Source organism: Citrus clementina, unplaced genomic scaffold (genome assembly GCF_000493195.1).
Source record: "Citrus clementina cultivar Clemenules unplaced genomic scaffold, Citrus_clementina_v1.0 scaffold_2, whole genome shotgun sequence".
In the NCBI taxonomy this organism is placed as follows: domain Eukaryota; kingdom Viridiplantae; phylum Streptophyta; class Magnoliopsida; order Sapindales; family Rutaceae; genus Citrus; species Citrus x clementina.
In genome coordinates this window covers 13,251,078-13,265,940 of record NW_006262688.1, presented here as the reverse complement: position 1 = coordinate 13,265,940, position 14,863 = coordinate 13,251,078, and the positions used below count along the sequence as shown (strand labels likewise).

The following is a 14,863-nucleotide window of genomic DNA, read 5'->3' as shown; positions in this document are numbered from 1 at the left end:
TTGACGCAAGCAGAAGGGGATTCTTTGGGGGTTGTAGGCAATTCATAGGCATTGATGGTTATTTCTAAAAGGACCTTATAAGGGAGTGTTGTTGTCTACAGTTAGTGTGGATGCCAATTATGACATTTACCCATTGGCCATATGTGTAGTAGAAAATGAAAACACAGAGTCTTGGGTGTATTTTATGGAGAAATTGTATGAACAAATAGGCTGCAATTATGAGGAAGGTTTGTATTTTATGAGTGACAGACAGAATGGGATACTGAATGCATTAGATAAGGTTTTTCCTCATGCTTTGAAAAGATACTGTTGCAGACACATTTATGCTAACTTCAAAGAAAAATTTCCTAGTGTTTTGCTTAAAAAACCATTCTGGCAAATGTATAAAAGTGCAAATGTTTATGATTTCAGGAGATATATGGTTAAGTTGAATAAAATCAGTCCCACTGGACATGATTGATTGATGCAAATACTAGTGGTTTGTTGGGCGAAGCATTGTTTCCCTGCCCATGCTAAAAGTAACCATGTCACTAATAACATGTCCGAGTCTTTCAACAACTGGATAAAAAATTATAGAGGCATGCCGATCCTCCGAATGCTTGAAGAAATTAGGAGGAAAATAATGACCTTCATTCACACGAGATAACAAGAAGTTCTCACTTGGTAGGATGAGTTGCCTCTAGTTGTGAGGAGGAGAGTTACAAGAGAAAAAGAGGCGGCTAGATCATTGACTGTGATATTTGGTCACAACCAGACATTTGAGGTCATGGAAGATGTGTCCAAGAGGACTGTTGTAGATTTGTTAGGAAAACATTGTGATTGCAATGAGTGGGACATATCAGGGCTACCTTGCAAACATGCAATTTGTTGCATTGATGCCATGAGATTCAACGTGAATGACTATGTCCACCCGTTGTTGAAGAAAACATCATTTCAGAACACTTATTCTCACCAATTATATCCAGTGCCTGATGAGAGTAAATGACCTCTACTTCTGCACAATAATCTTCAACCACTAATTATCAGTAGATCTGCTCGAGATGTGCTCAGTGGGGCCACAATAAGAGGGGTTGTAAGACACCTATGCAGTGTTTGAAGTTGAAGAAAACGGAACTAAAGCGAAATTCATCAAAGGTGAGTGATTACAATTTTGTTGTTTATTTTTATGCATTAATATTTACCCTTCAACTTATCAACCACTAATACTTATATATATATAGGGAAAAAGTTATTGCTCTGGTTCAAAGTATGTTGATGATGGCATTGCTTCAAGTGCTGCATCTACTGAAAACATGGTGTCAACTCAGTCCAGTGTCATTGGACATGGTATTATCTTAATAATCTAATTTATATTTTGTTTAAAATGATGAAATAATATATACATGAAAATTAGATAATCTTCTAATTATGTATATTTACAATTGAAGAACAAGTAACTGAAGAGTAACAAGTATGAAGTACAGTGCATTCAGCAGCATGTCAGTAGCACAAATGTCACATTTTTTGTAAAGATAGCAGCACCCGAACTAATCCCATACAATACATTCTTTTGAGGGATCTGATGATACAACACATTTTCAGTACGAGCAAGGCAATTGAGATGTCGTATCATCTTTTTCTACTCAATCATATGCACAAGATTGAGTTTTTGTATATTTTGTATATTTTGTATCTATGTGATACTAACATAGTGATAATGCCATGTATAAAGTATAACTCAGCTATCATGGTACACTGTTAGTGTAGTTATTATTTTTGTTCTTTTTGTGTATATGGGTGACTGCTAGATGTATAGGCTGATGAAATTCAGTCAAATTGTGATTGTGATCAATTGTAAGCTGAGGAAATGCACATGTGACTGTTATTTAAGTGATGGTGTCATTCTTGTTAGTGTTATTTTTCAATTCAATTAACTGATATTAATGTTTCGAGGTCTCGGCACAAATTAAAATATTGTTATTTGTGTTGCCAGTTGGGTGACAAACAACTTGATGGATTCGAATTTAGTTATTATTTCATTAGACAAGTAAAACATTGGTGGTTTGGTGGAGACTGGTATAGTCTGTTGCCGAGAGAAGTAAATTATGTTTTTGTAGTTTTTGATTTCACCTCCAGGCAAACATTCTATAATTTGGGGAGACAACATCTTGTCTCCCCAAATTACAAAAAACTTGTTTATGTAATTTCGAGCCAAACATTTTGTAATTTGGAGAGACAAGATGTTGTCTCCCCAAATTACAGAAAATTTGTTTCTGTAATTTCGAGCCAAGCATTCTGTAATTTGGGGAGACAAGATGTTGTCTCCTGTGCGACAATTGCTTGTCTGAAAAGTTCGAGCAACAATTGCTCGTCTCCCGATAGATAAATGTTGTCTCCCCAAATTACAAGATGTTTGCCTGGAAGTGAAATAAAAAACTACAAAAACATAATTTACTTCTCTCAGCAACAGACTATACCAGTCTCCACCAATAAGGGATTCAATTTTGCTAAAAAAAACCAAACCACCAATATTTGACACAAGCTACTATCAACCTATAACACAACACAGATTCTCACCAACCAACATCTCAATGAAATTACAAAAAGAAGGCAACTCTTGATTTTCACCAAGCAACAATCAACTCATTAACACAAGGTATCAAAACAGACATAATAACAATCTTAAATATATGAATGGAAGTTCGATCGACACAAGATTCAATAATTAATTGTAGCTTGAACATTACGTACATTGTAAACATTAACATAAATACCCCACAATTGCCGCTTCCGGGCTGTTGTTGAGGCACATCCTCAACGCTCACCAGTTTCCAGGGTTCTGCACTATGTAAGTTTGGTCGGATGTCGTAAAACCCAACAACTTCCGGCCATTGGGGAAAGATAAATTAAAGTGGCTTCAATAGCTTACCATACGTTTTGTCCTCGCGAAACTCCTTCATTGAGTCATAGATAGAGATCTGCTTGCGCCGAAAGTCTACCCGACCTACAATCCAATGGTTGTCTTCCAAATTAATTAGAATTAAAACTTGTAGATGGCCATAAGAAGTCTTATCCAATGTTAAGATATCATAAAATCTTGAAATTATTATTAACAGAACTATATTGAACCATGTAGGAACACACACCATATCAATGTCCGCAAACAGTTTTGATTTCATGTCTTTTCGGCCATCAATGTAGGTGTTGAGCCTGGTATAATCTAATAAATGTAGATCACAATCACCGTTATTCCACTGAGCCTTCAAAAAAACCTATTAAATTCATCGCAATCAAATATCTCAATGTTATATTTTAGTATAAGGTAGTAAATCGATGATTAGAACAGCAAGTCTCTTACCCAAAAAAAGGCATCCATATGCGTGCAACGTTGATACAAGGCATTTGGATATTGCTTCTGCTTTTCACTTATCAACCGGTAGTATTCATGGATATGCTGCACGTGGCAAATACATATGTCGAACAACCAACTTAATGTAATCATAAGTAAATTAAATAAAGATTAACAATAATTACCTCGTCACCTAGCCACCTCATTGAGTCTTTCCCCAACAATGTTCTATAAAATTGCATCGATTGACGGATCTAATGATCAACTGCAACGTTACCAGCAAGTCATTGCTCAAACTCATGAAATAGTGTCAGATCATCCAATCCTCTAAGTGGATTGATATCGACAATCATCCTTTCGTCAATCTCGCCATTCGTCGGCTCTGCGGTAGGGAGACTCTTAATGCCCCTTACTCGCTTGTAAGTGTGTAAGTATGGACTTCCAAGGACATTTGACGTCCTATATGGACGGCCAAATTTGCTAATGTTGGGATGTGCTTCCTTGAGGATTTGCGTGCTGTCATCGTTTAAGTCCCCATATAATCTATACAATGACATTGGGGTGTGCTCATATTGATCTCCAACATCGTTAGGGGCCTATCAACAATAAAAAACTGTTATTATCAAATATTGTAGTTACAATGTAGTCAACCAAAAGGAACAACTATTTAAATAGCTTACCGTGTAAGAGCTACTCATTGGGGTATTATTGTAAGAGCGATTGAATGAATTGCCGATATATGAATTAATAAATCTCGTAACAGATTTCGTAAATTGTCTCTTCTCTTGTCTAAACTCTCTCTGTTCTTTTCTAAATTGTCTCTGCTCCTTACACTCAGCTGGAGCTTCCGACAACATCGTATTCATCATTTCTTTCATGTCAATAATCGAACAATCAATCCTCTCTATTCGACAGATAACATCATCATGGGAAAGCTTTGCTCTTGTCTGTGACCATAGAAAAAAAAAACTTTATGTATAATTTATTAAATCCTACATTTTCGTGAAATAAATAGTTAAAATGTTGAAAATAGCATATAACCTCTACATCATGCGAGTCGTCGACTTTATATTTGTCGTGAACAGGTGGCTCAGCATCCGCTTCATATTCATCACCAACTGGTGTCTTATTTTTGTCCTCTTTGATGGGCAACACGCACATGTTGGGTTGATGCTGCAGCGAAAATAACGAAAATAAATTATACAACTTGCAACAGTTCGAGATTGGTAACATAACGTTATAACTAAGTTCAATAATTTTATTACATTATACACCCAATGTGGGATTCGTTTTGTGTAAGCTTGCACGCTTTTTCACAATAGCGAGTCCTTCTCGTGCGTGGTTAGATTGAGAGTTTGTTTAACAACTCCCTGTGCATAAAGAAATCGAAATTTCTTGTAAACCGAACTATCTATAATTTAATAAATCTTCGCAACCAATGTAACAATATATGTAATACTTACAATACGAGTCTTGTCGTTGAAAAACTTATACATCTCAGTAAAACATATTCTTATGGATGAAACACCTTCCCACTTCAATATACGCGGACTCTTCTTTTTGGTTTTGATGGCCCACTTTTCATTTAGAAACCCTTCACTTACTTCGAACAACCAAGCTTGTACCGAGTGAAAATATAAATTTTGGAACCAAAAAAACCCTAATGATTATAAAGTACAGAACAAAACAAGCATAACTTTTTGTCTTTTCAACGCATCTACACCCCAGGACAAAAGCCATAAATGTTGTACTTCACTTCTTTAATACTAAAATCCTTGAAAAGCTCTTATTTTTTATTCAGCGCGGTATCCAAACTGTCGTATACAGTTTGCCAAGAGGAACGACCCCATAGAAGACTTTTAAAGTACTCAAGATCATCGACTTCGTGTAGCAACTTTGAATTTGGTTTACGCTCATCTTTTCTACCATTAAGCACTCAATCTGCAAAATAATACAGCGCGATCTTTAGCGCATCAACATCGTCCATGTCATTAAAGTTCAAATCCTCAAATCTTGCGTCAAATTCTTTAAGGTTCGCTCCTAGATCACCATCAAAGTACAAATCACGTAACATGTGTTGTACCTCAACCTTTGCTTTTCCGTGTATGTCGTATACACCATACTTAAGTCCAGTAACTAAACACCACTCACCGATCGATAATCGTGCTAATTGGCCACAAAATTCAAACCACATCTAATCTTCATCATGCTTATCATGTACTACTTGCCTAAGTAATACGTTGTGCACAATTGCGCCACTGAAGACATAGGCATCCATCTTTGCGAACTGGCCAAAAACGTCTTTCTTGAATAATCTTAATTGTTGTCTTGTCAACTTCCTCTTGATGGTTTCCATGATATTTCCAAATTTAGAGGTATTTGTAATACGCCCGGGGAAATGTTCCGATGCCGGAATCTTCATCTTGCCTAGTTCCTTTCTTGGACCGGGTGGATTACGCTTAGACCACTGCTTCTTGGCCATTATATCTACAAATCCAATTTTTTATTCATTAATCAAAATCATAGCTCAAAATATTACAAATAAACACATAAACATCTTTCTACAATTTTGTATGACAAGCTTGTCACACTTCATGCGACAAATAAAAATACTACCATTAAAATCCATCACCTCATGTTCCTTTAGAAGAAACTTAAACCAAAAATTAAAAATAAATGGCCGCATGTCACGCGCGCAATGGGCACATAAAATGCGATGCGCGCGACAGCGCAACAAAGCTCGCGCAATGGTCGCTTGTCGCGTGTGCGATAGAACTCGTTGCGCGCACATTACTGCGCTCGTTGCGCGCGCGACGAGTGCTTGTTGTTGTGCAAATTTTATTAAACTCGTAAGTGCACGAATCTATTATAGAACAGATTAATGGTGACGAGTGTCGATCCCACGAGGAGGTAGATTTTAATTATATGTAGAATTAATTTTCTATAAGGGTAATTGGATTTATGGTAAAGATGATTTGGAATATCCTAATATTTGAATTGAAATGGCAGAATTAAATTAAAGTGGAAACTATAATAATTGTAGCGCTTGGGTATTTGGATCCATATCAACATGCACCATGGGCTAAATATTTCTTATTAGTGCCAATTAAATCATGAGGGGGGTATCCACACCTCATGAACCACACTCTAATCAATATGATGTTAAGGGCTTATCGTGCCAAATAATAATAACCTTGTATTAGAGAGTCGGTGAAACTAAGGCAATATTTAGACAAGATTAGTATTATTTGTCAACGAAAAGTCAAATCATCCACAAAAATTAGAGGGGAAGAAAAAGTAAATTTACCAAATAAAGCCCATGACATATGTTGAGACTTCACATTCAACCCAAGCTTGAAAGAAAATTAGCTACTCATAATTGAACTAAGGGCAAAATGGAAATTTATTAAAATACGTAGAAAATAATAGATGGAGAAGGAATTACAGAAAATGGAGTCCAAAAATGGATTCAGAGATATCAAATTAGGGGGGAGAGCCCCCTTTTTATAGATACATTGAGTAAATCATGACCATCGGATCAAAAATATTTCGGACGCTCAGGATTGCACCACGTCATCAGTCAACAGTACGCGGTTTGACCACGCGGTTTGAACAGTAATACGGTTTGACCCGGCTTGAACAGTGACGCGGTTTGGTTGAAAATAATCCTGTGTAACGCATGTATTGTACGCGAGATTTTTGGTCCACTGATATGCTGCCACGTCATCGATCAACAGTGCATAAGAATTTTAGTCCAACAAGATCGTGACACCTCATCAGTCAATGCCACATCATCGATTAATGCCACGTCATCGATCCGTCTATGTGAATAGTATCATGAACAGTAATGTAGACATTACCGTACATGTGAATAGTACTGTACGTGTGAACAGTGTCATTTTTTCTTTTATGCTCCTCCTAAGGTTTTCAACCGTCCTGAGTTCAAAAGTGATGTTCGTTTTGCCGTCTGATCTCTCGTTCATTGTGAAATAACTATGATACCCCTAAAATACTTAATTATAATACAACACACATAATTAAATGACAAGAAGTTTAAATACATAAAAGTAAGGGTGTTAGTAAAACTTGAAGTGTAAAATGACGATTTTCTCTTTTATAAATATACATTTTCTAACATTCAACACTTGTTGCCCGCGCGACGAGTGCTTGTCACGCGTGCATTACTGCGCTCGTCGCGCGCACGTTTCAGTGCCCGTCGCACGCGCGTTTTAGCGCCCGTCGCGCACACGTTTCTGTGCCCCTCTCACGCTCAATGGGCCCTGTCACGTGCGTGATTTTGCAGAATTGGTAAATGTCGTTTTAACCCTTTCTCACAGATTGTCGTGCTACATGATGAGCTTACAAAATTTGTCTTCGCATTAATGTGCCATTCTACTTAATCTACTTAAAATTAGACAAACAAACCCTATAGGCATTTTGTCGAACACCTCATATGCCATTTTTTACCTACCAATTTAATTAAACCGTTTTTTATATTTACACTACAATCAATCCTAATACTCATCTATAATCATTTATACACTCATCTATCATTAATCAATCTTACACTCATCTATCAATATCGTTTCATTTCATTTCGGTATAAATAAATATGGTTAAAAAAGTAAAAGAAAAATTATTTATATAAAAGGAAGGAAGAGATTGGTTCAATTCAACTTTTTAGTTTAAATATTGAGTACTTACAGTAGTAATTAGTTGAGAGAGCAAATGGGCATGAAAAAATGTTTATTCCTTTCCTGTAAAATTAAAAAAAAAACAAATATTAAAATCATATAAATTAACTGATTAATGGAGAATGGGGGGAAGCAAGTATTGTGTACTGTGTGAAGAATATATAGACGGAGGAGAGTCATAGTACCAAGAGCTGTAATGATTTTTGGAAAATGCGGCCAAAATGGGGAGAGCAATCTATTTTTGCTTTTTTGTGTCATAATATTTATTTATTTATATATGAAATACAAAAACAATATTTTATTACTTTATATTATACATTAAAAACAACAATATATGTGTATTTTACTTAATTGCTCTTGTCTCTACATGTTTTTTAAAAGATAATGGAGTGAGGAAAAAGCCTTTCCAGAGAGAGAAAGGTGATGGGGAAAGACGAGAGAGATTCATTCGTATTAAAGATAGACTTTCTCACAAAAAATTTTTTAAAAAAGCACATGAACATGAAAATGAACATGGTGATTTTTTTTTATGTTAAAATGAGAAACAAAAGGAGTTTGCAATATAAGCATAGCTAAGATTACCAGTAACTAGGGAGAAATATTGCGGCCAAAATGGCGGAGGTAGAGCCACGTGCTGCCGGAGATCAACTTGCTGTCAAAAGCCCATCCACCCACCGTCGATTGTTGCCGGAAAAGTCAAGACCTAGGTTGAATTTGGAGAGAAGATGAGGTAAATGTATGGTACCCTATTTTTGTCTATAAACACACTCATTGGTAAAAGCACCCGTATGAAGTTGTTGGCGCAAAATCTTGGGCTTGGTTTAAGTGGCTTGGATATTTTAATAATTTTATAAGTCAACTAATGGTCAAACCGTATGTATACTAACGGCAGGAGAGCTAAGTGAGAATACAATCAAACTCGCCATCTAAGTGTAATTATATCAAACTTCAGAGGAAGTTTCTGAAAATAGCCCTATTTTAAGTTCTCGTTTTCTCAATCGAAATTGTCTAGATAAGTTGTCTTGGAGGCAGGCCCATTATTGAACCTAAATGTATGCCCAATTGTAACCATCCTGGAAACCCAACTGACGAAGGTGCCCTTTTGAATCGGTATCTTTCATAGAAAAATATTTTCAATTTAACTGTCAAACCGAAATCTACGCAGGAGCATTAAGTATTAATTTCAAAAACTAGTCCCACTAATATACGAAAAGAAATTTACCTTTATCAAAGGGTGAAAGTGAACTATATATAAATTCAAATTTATGCCCTCAACATGAATACGGAATACCAGTGAGCAAATGACAAATAATTGTCTACCTTAGATCGATTTTAAAAAACATTGCAATTACACCCACCAAAATTCTAGAAATAAACGTTGGCATTTTATGGTTCTCAAAATATTCATTTGATGAATTGATAGGACCATTTGCTTGAAAATTCTCTTGGTTTGGTCAACTGCTCCGCATCGTGATGAGTAATATCACCTAGAATGCTAGTATTTTTTTTTTATATTTTTTGCTATGTTGACCATAAAAATATATATATATCTATTATTTCAATTGATAATATTATTTTTTTTTACAATAATTGATAACATTATTGCACTTTCTTTTTTTCCTGAAGTAGATAGCATTATTACTCAAGATAAAAATATCAGAATTATTTATAATTTGAATTAAAAAAAAAAAACATTACTTCTACTTGGCTGCGTCCCATTGCCACAAAGGCATAATCGAATAACTGTAAAAACGACGAAAACTGATCACTGCAATTCCCGCGGGTAACACGTGTCAAACTCTCACTCGACCAGCTAACTAAAAGGTCGGTATTTTACATCGAAGTGCTCAACGCAATCATCTAGAGAGCTTGCTGGCTGTCTCATCCACACACCACACCCCAATGCAAAGGGGAGCAATAACGTATTAATGCTTAATTGTACGTACTTTCACATATTTTATGCCGTGAAGAAATTGGTCTGCCGTCTGTCTGAAGCTGAAAGGATCAAATTATTTAGGGGTTAGGGACCCATTTGTTAAAAATAGAACAAATATGCCCTTATTTGCAAAAACGCAAATCCCATAGCATTCCTAAAAACACGTGTATCCGCCGGTAGTATACCCTCGAACAGTCGTAACATTTAGAAGGAGAAACCAAAACGGAATCTTCAAATCATGGGAACCGAAGTAGAAGTGTCAGAGCCGTTGATTGAGAAGATCGCGGCCGTTAATGACGAGGAGGAGGAAGCGGATCAGCCGATTCCGGAATGGAAGGATCAGATAACGATCAGAGGGCTGGTGGCGAGCGCGATTATGGGGACGCTCTTCTGCATCATCACGCACAAGCTCAATCTGACGGTCGGAATTATTCCGTCGCTCAACGTTGCCGCGGGACTGTTAGGCTTCTTCCTCGTGAAGTCGTGGACGAGCTTCTTGTCGAAGCTAGGGTTTTCGATTAAGCCTTTTACGAGACAAGAGAACACCGTCATTCAAACTTGTGTGGTAGCTTGTTATGGCCTCGCTTTTAGCGGTAATGATTAGTCAATTAATATGTGTTTATTAATCAATTAATCATTTACCGGTGTTTGTACTTGCGTTTGATTCTCAAAAAAGTCATAAAAGGGGAGTCTTTGATTGGTGCTTCTTGAGATGGAGCTTTAAGATCGTATAGTGGAAAACGACTTTAGATGCTCTTGTAGAATTGTACCTCTTCAAACATTTTGGACAAAAAAGTACTTCTTAATGCACCCGCGAGTTTCTCTATCTGTTTACTCGTTGACCGATTCGAGGAATTGATTCTGTGGCTTACAAGCCGCAACTGCTGTGAAACAGAAGCTCAACTTGTGAAATAAAAGGCGATAGTTTTTGGTAAATAGGATTTTCAATTAATAATTTTAACAAAAATAGTAAAAATAATATGAGTTTTTCATCAAACAACTGAAGGGTAAAATCATTCTTAACTTCCAAGTTGCAGCCTCAAGTGTTAAACACGTTAGGGCTATGGCTCAATGGACCCTATGTCTTTTTGTTTGCATTTTATATTTTTGGTTATTGAACTTCTTGAGTTTGATGTGATTATGGATACGCAACTTCCATCAGGGGGATTCGGTTCATCTTTGCTTGCAATGGATGAAAGAACATATCAACTAATTGGTGCTGATTACCCTGGTAACCGGGCAGAAGATGTCAAGAACCCAGGGTTGGGTTGGATGATTGGTTTTGTAGTAGTTGTCAGTTTCCTTGGACTTTTCAGTCTTGTTCCACTCCGTAAGGTAGTTTCCACTGTCACTTTCATTATCAACACCGTTAGTGTTGCTAGTAGTGCTTACCATGGTAAAATGCTTTTATAAATGCTAAACATAAGTTTGGATTGAAGTGGAAGTCCAGTTTGTTAGCTGTTTGTATTCTGGAAGTCATACACTCAGTCATGCATACTTTTTCAATCATTTAATTATAATTATTTCCTGCTATGTTTGACTTAATCTAGTTTATTCTATTCTTTTCTTTGTTTATACCCATGATATTAGACTTGTTGGGTGAAAAGGATTTTTACCCTGGGAAATGTTGTAACTGATTTTAACTATTATAAGAAATTGAAATTGGATAAATTTTGGTATATTAGTACCGTTTAAACATGTTATTACAGTCTCAGCATGTTGATTCACCACCATGATTGGCCTTTTTATCCTCTTGGGTATTAACTTCTCATTCTTTTCATCGGTGTTGTATCAGGTTATGATCTTGGATTATAAACTTACATATCCCAGTGGAACAGCCACGGCAATGTTAATTAATAGCTTTCACACCAACACTGGAGCAGAGCTTGCCGGGTATTTGTTACTCACATGATGCTCTTCATTATTTTTTAGGTCGTGATATACTTCCAATTTATGTAAAACTATGGGGGATAGTTACTAAAATAGTTATGTCCGGCTGCAAGGATCATTGAATGACTTTGTAGGGTCCAGTTAAGAAGAATTTTTAATGTGTGTCACAATCCTTGCTTACAGGAAGTCCATGATATTTATCAATTTTCAAAAAGTAGTGCCCGCTAATTATTGATGGCTTCTTACTTTCCCCTTAGTTGTGTTTGTTATAGTCTTCGGTATGTTGTATGTTTATTGGAAAGTTGAAGCCTTCTCTCACCACCTACCGAACCTTAAAATAAAGAGAAAAATAAAATGATTGCTTTCTTCCTAATTACTACTCTTTTGTTATTTCAGGAAGCAAGTCAGGTGCCTTGGAAAATATTTGAGCATAAGTTTTTTCTGGAGCTGCTTTAAGTGGTTCTTCAGTGGTGTTGGGAATTCATGTGGATTTGATAATTTTCCGAGCTTTGGTTTGACTCTATTTAAAAACACGTAAGGATCTATTTGGTTTACTTTCCTCACACTTCTCTCTCTCTCTATATTTCATTTGTGCTATTATTGCATATTCATATTACCTTTGTTTGTTTCTTCTTTGTCCTATTTTGCTCAATTTTCACTCCATTATGTGATACAGTAGCAATGTGATCTAGCCTAAATGTCTATTTGTTTTCATATGGAATATCTGTACTCAGATATGGGTACCATATGAAGAAAAACTGTTCTTTAGTAAAATAAATAAGAGAGAGAGAGAGAGAGAGTATACCCATTACCTCAAGTGTTGTTTGTATTATCTTTCAAATATTCATTCTCTGGTGAATTAGTCAAAATTTGTGCATATCTTATCTATTTGGTGATGTCCTGGGATTCTAAATATTGTTGCTTTTTTTTAAATACAGGTTTTATTTTGACTTCAGTCCAACTTATGTTGGATGCGGTCTTATTTGCCCTCACATTGTCAACTGTTCAGTTCTTCTTGGGGCCATCATATCATGGGGTTTTCTTTGGCCCTTCATCTCCCAACATGCTGGTGACTGGTATCCAGCTGACCTTGGTAGCAATGATTTTAAAGGTCTTTATGGGTATAAGGTAAGGTGAATCAGACATTTTCATTGCCTCTAATCCAATTCTGTTACTGTTTATGTGTATTTTACTTTTTCCTAGGTTGCTTTTTCATTGTCTGTAAGCATTTACTCTGTTTTGGATCTCTCTATTTCTTGCACTTCTGCATTGGCAAAGCAGTCTCCTCTTGTTTGGCTGCTCTAAAGCTACTTTTTCTGCAATTGTTTTTTTTTTTTTTTGCAGGTATTCATAGCTATTTCCCTTATCCTTGGGGATGGTCTTTACAATCTGATAAAGATAATCACTATAACTGTTAAGGAAATGTGGAACAGAAGCACCAAAGATAGCAAACTTCCATTTGTCAATGACATTCAAGGTGGGGATACATGTTCCTTCGTTATCTGTGAAATCTTGATGAATCTGTGAATTTTGGTAGATAGTTCTGCTCACCATTTGCACCCAGTGTTTCAGCTTCTGACAGCCAGTTATAATTTTTTTTTTTCCCAAACAAAACTTCTGCCTGATTCAACCAATTTGATTGTTTAATTGTGTTAGATTTCTGTTGTTGATATTTGTTCAGAAGTTAAAACAGATAATCATTATGCTTGCATATGCTTTGGCAGATACTGAGACTTCCAAATTGCTTCTGGAGCAGAAAAAAAGAGAGATTGTGTTTCTAAAAGACGGGATACCTACCTGGTTTGCTGCTTCTGGATATGTGGGTCTGGCAGCTATATCAACAGCAACAATTCCCACCATCTTTCCACCTCTCAAGTGGTACTTAGTTCTCTGCTCATACCTTATTGCCCCAGCTCTAGCCTTCTGCAACTCTTATGGCACGGGACTTACAGACTGGAACTTGGCTTCAACTTATGGAAAGATTGGCCTTTTCATCATTGCATCTCTGGTTGGCACCGATGGTGGGGTTATTGCTGGGTTAGCAGCTTGTGGGGTTATGATGTCCATTGTCTCCACTGCAGCTGATCTTATGCAGGATTTTAAGACAGGATACCTCACTCTGTCATCAGCCAAGTCTATGTTTGTTAGCCAGTTGCTAGGAACAGCCATGGGTTGTGTCATAGCCCCACTCACATTCTGGATGTACTGGACTGCTTTTGACATTGGGTCACCTGATGGTCCGTACAAAGCACCATATGCTGTCATATTCAGAGAAATGGCCATTCTCGGCATCGAAGGATTTTCGGAGCTTCCCAAGCACTGCCTGGCCTTATGTTGTGGGTTTTTCGTGGCTGCTCTGGTTATAAATCTTCTAAGGGATGCAACTCCGACAAAAATCTCACAGTTCATTCCTGTTCCCATGGCAATGGCAGTCCCATTTTACATTGGAGCGTACTTTGCAATTGACATGTTTGTTGGGACGGTGATATTATTCATATGGGAGCTAGTCAATCGAAAGGATTCTGAGGATTATGCAGGGGCAGTTGCATCGGGTCTAATATGTGGGGATGGTATTTGGACAATACCATCTGCAATCCTCTCAATTTTCAGGGTCAATCCACCCGTTTGCATGTACTTTGGGCCTGCTGTCGGTAGCTGACCAGGGAAACTGGGAAACCCTTTAGGCCATGTTGTTGTACTTGTTCTATCAGTTTGTGTGAACTGGATTATTTATGTAAATATGTACGTTGTAGTGTATCTTGATGTGGAATTTCAGAACATCTATTCATTATCATACACGCGCAAGGCCTGTCCATGACGACAAGAATGAAGAACAGTTGTCAAGCCACATCAAGAATAGATGAACGCCTGTCCATGACGACAAGAATGAATAACAGTTGTCAAGCCACATTAAGAAGAGATGAACTTGGCTCAGATGAGTAGGATCGATATCTGCATATTTACATCATGGCTACACTATTAATTGATTGTTGCTGCAGATTGTGAATTAAGCAT

The 14,863-nt window shown here is 36.8% G+C and overlaps 1 protein-coding gene across 1 annotated transcript; it reads left to right on the top strand.

The window, feature by feature from the left end:
• Positions 1-9,861: 9,861 nt before the first annotated feature.
• Positions 9,862-14,642, top strand: LOC18052961 (probable metal-nicotianamine transporter YSL6). Its single transcript, XM_006446966.2, has 7 exons — positions 9,862-10,551; positions 11,121-11,293; positions 11,754-11,851; positions 12,245-12,382; positions 12,787-12,976; positions 13,193-13,325; positions 13,573-14,642. Exons 1-7 carry the CDS (start codon positions 10,197-10,199, stop codon positions 14,505-14,507), a joined length of 2,022 nt encoding a protein of 673 aa, XP_006447029.1. The 5' UTR covers positions 9,862-10,196; the 3' UTR covers positions 14,508-14,642.
• The last annotated feature ends 221 nt before the right edge of the window (positions 14,643-14,863 follow it).

Coding starts and splice junctions, on each gene's coding strand:
- LOC18052961 (XM_006446966.2), top strand. CDS start 10,197: ATGGGAACCGAAGTAGAAGTGTCAGAGCCGTTGATTGAGAAGATCGCG. Junction 10,552..11,120: donor TTATGGCCTCGCTTTTAGCG/GTAATGATTAGT, acceptor AACTTCCATCAG/GGGGATTCGGTTCATCTTTG. Junction 11,294..11,753: donor GTCTTGTTCCACTCCGTAAG/GTAGTTTCCACT, acceptor GTGTTGTATCAG/GTTATGATCTTGGATTATAA.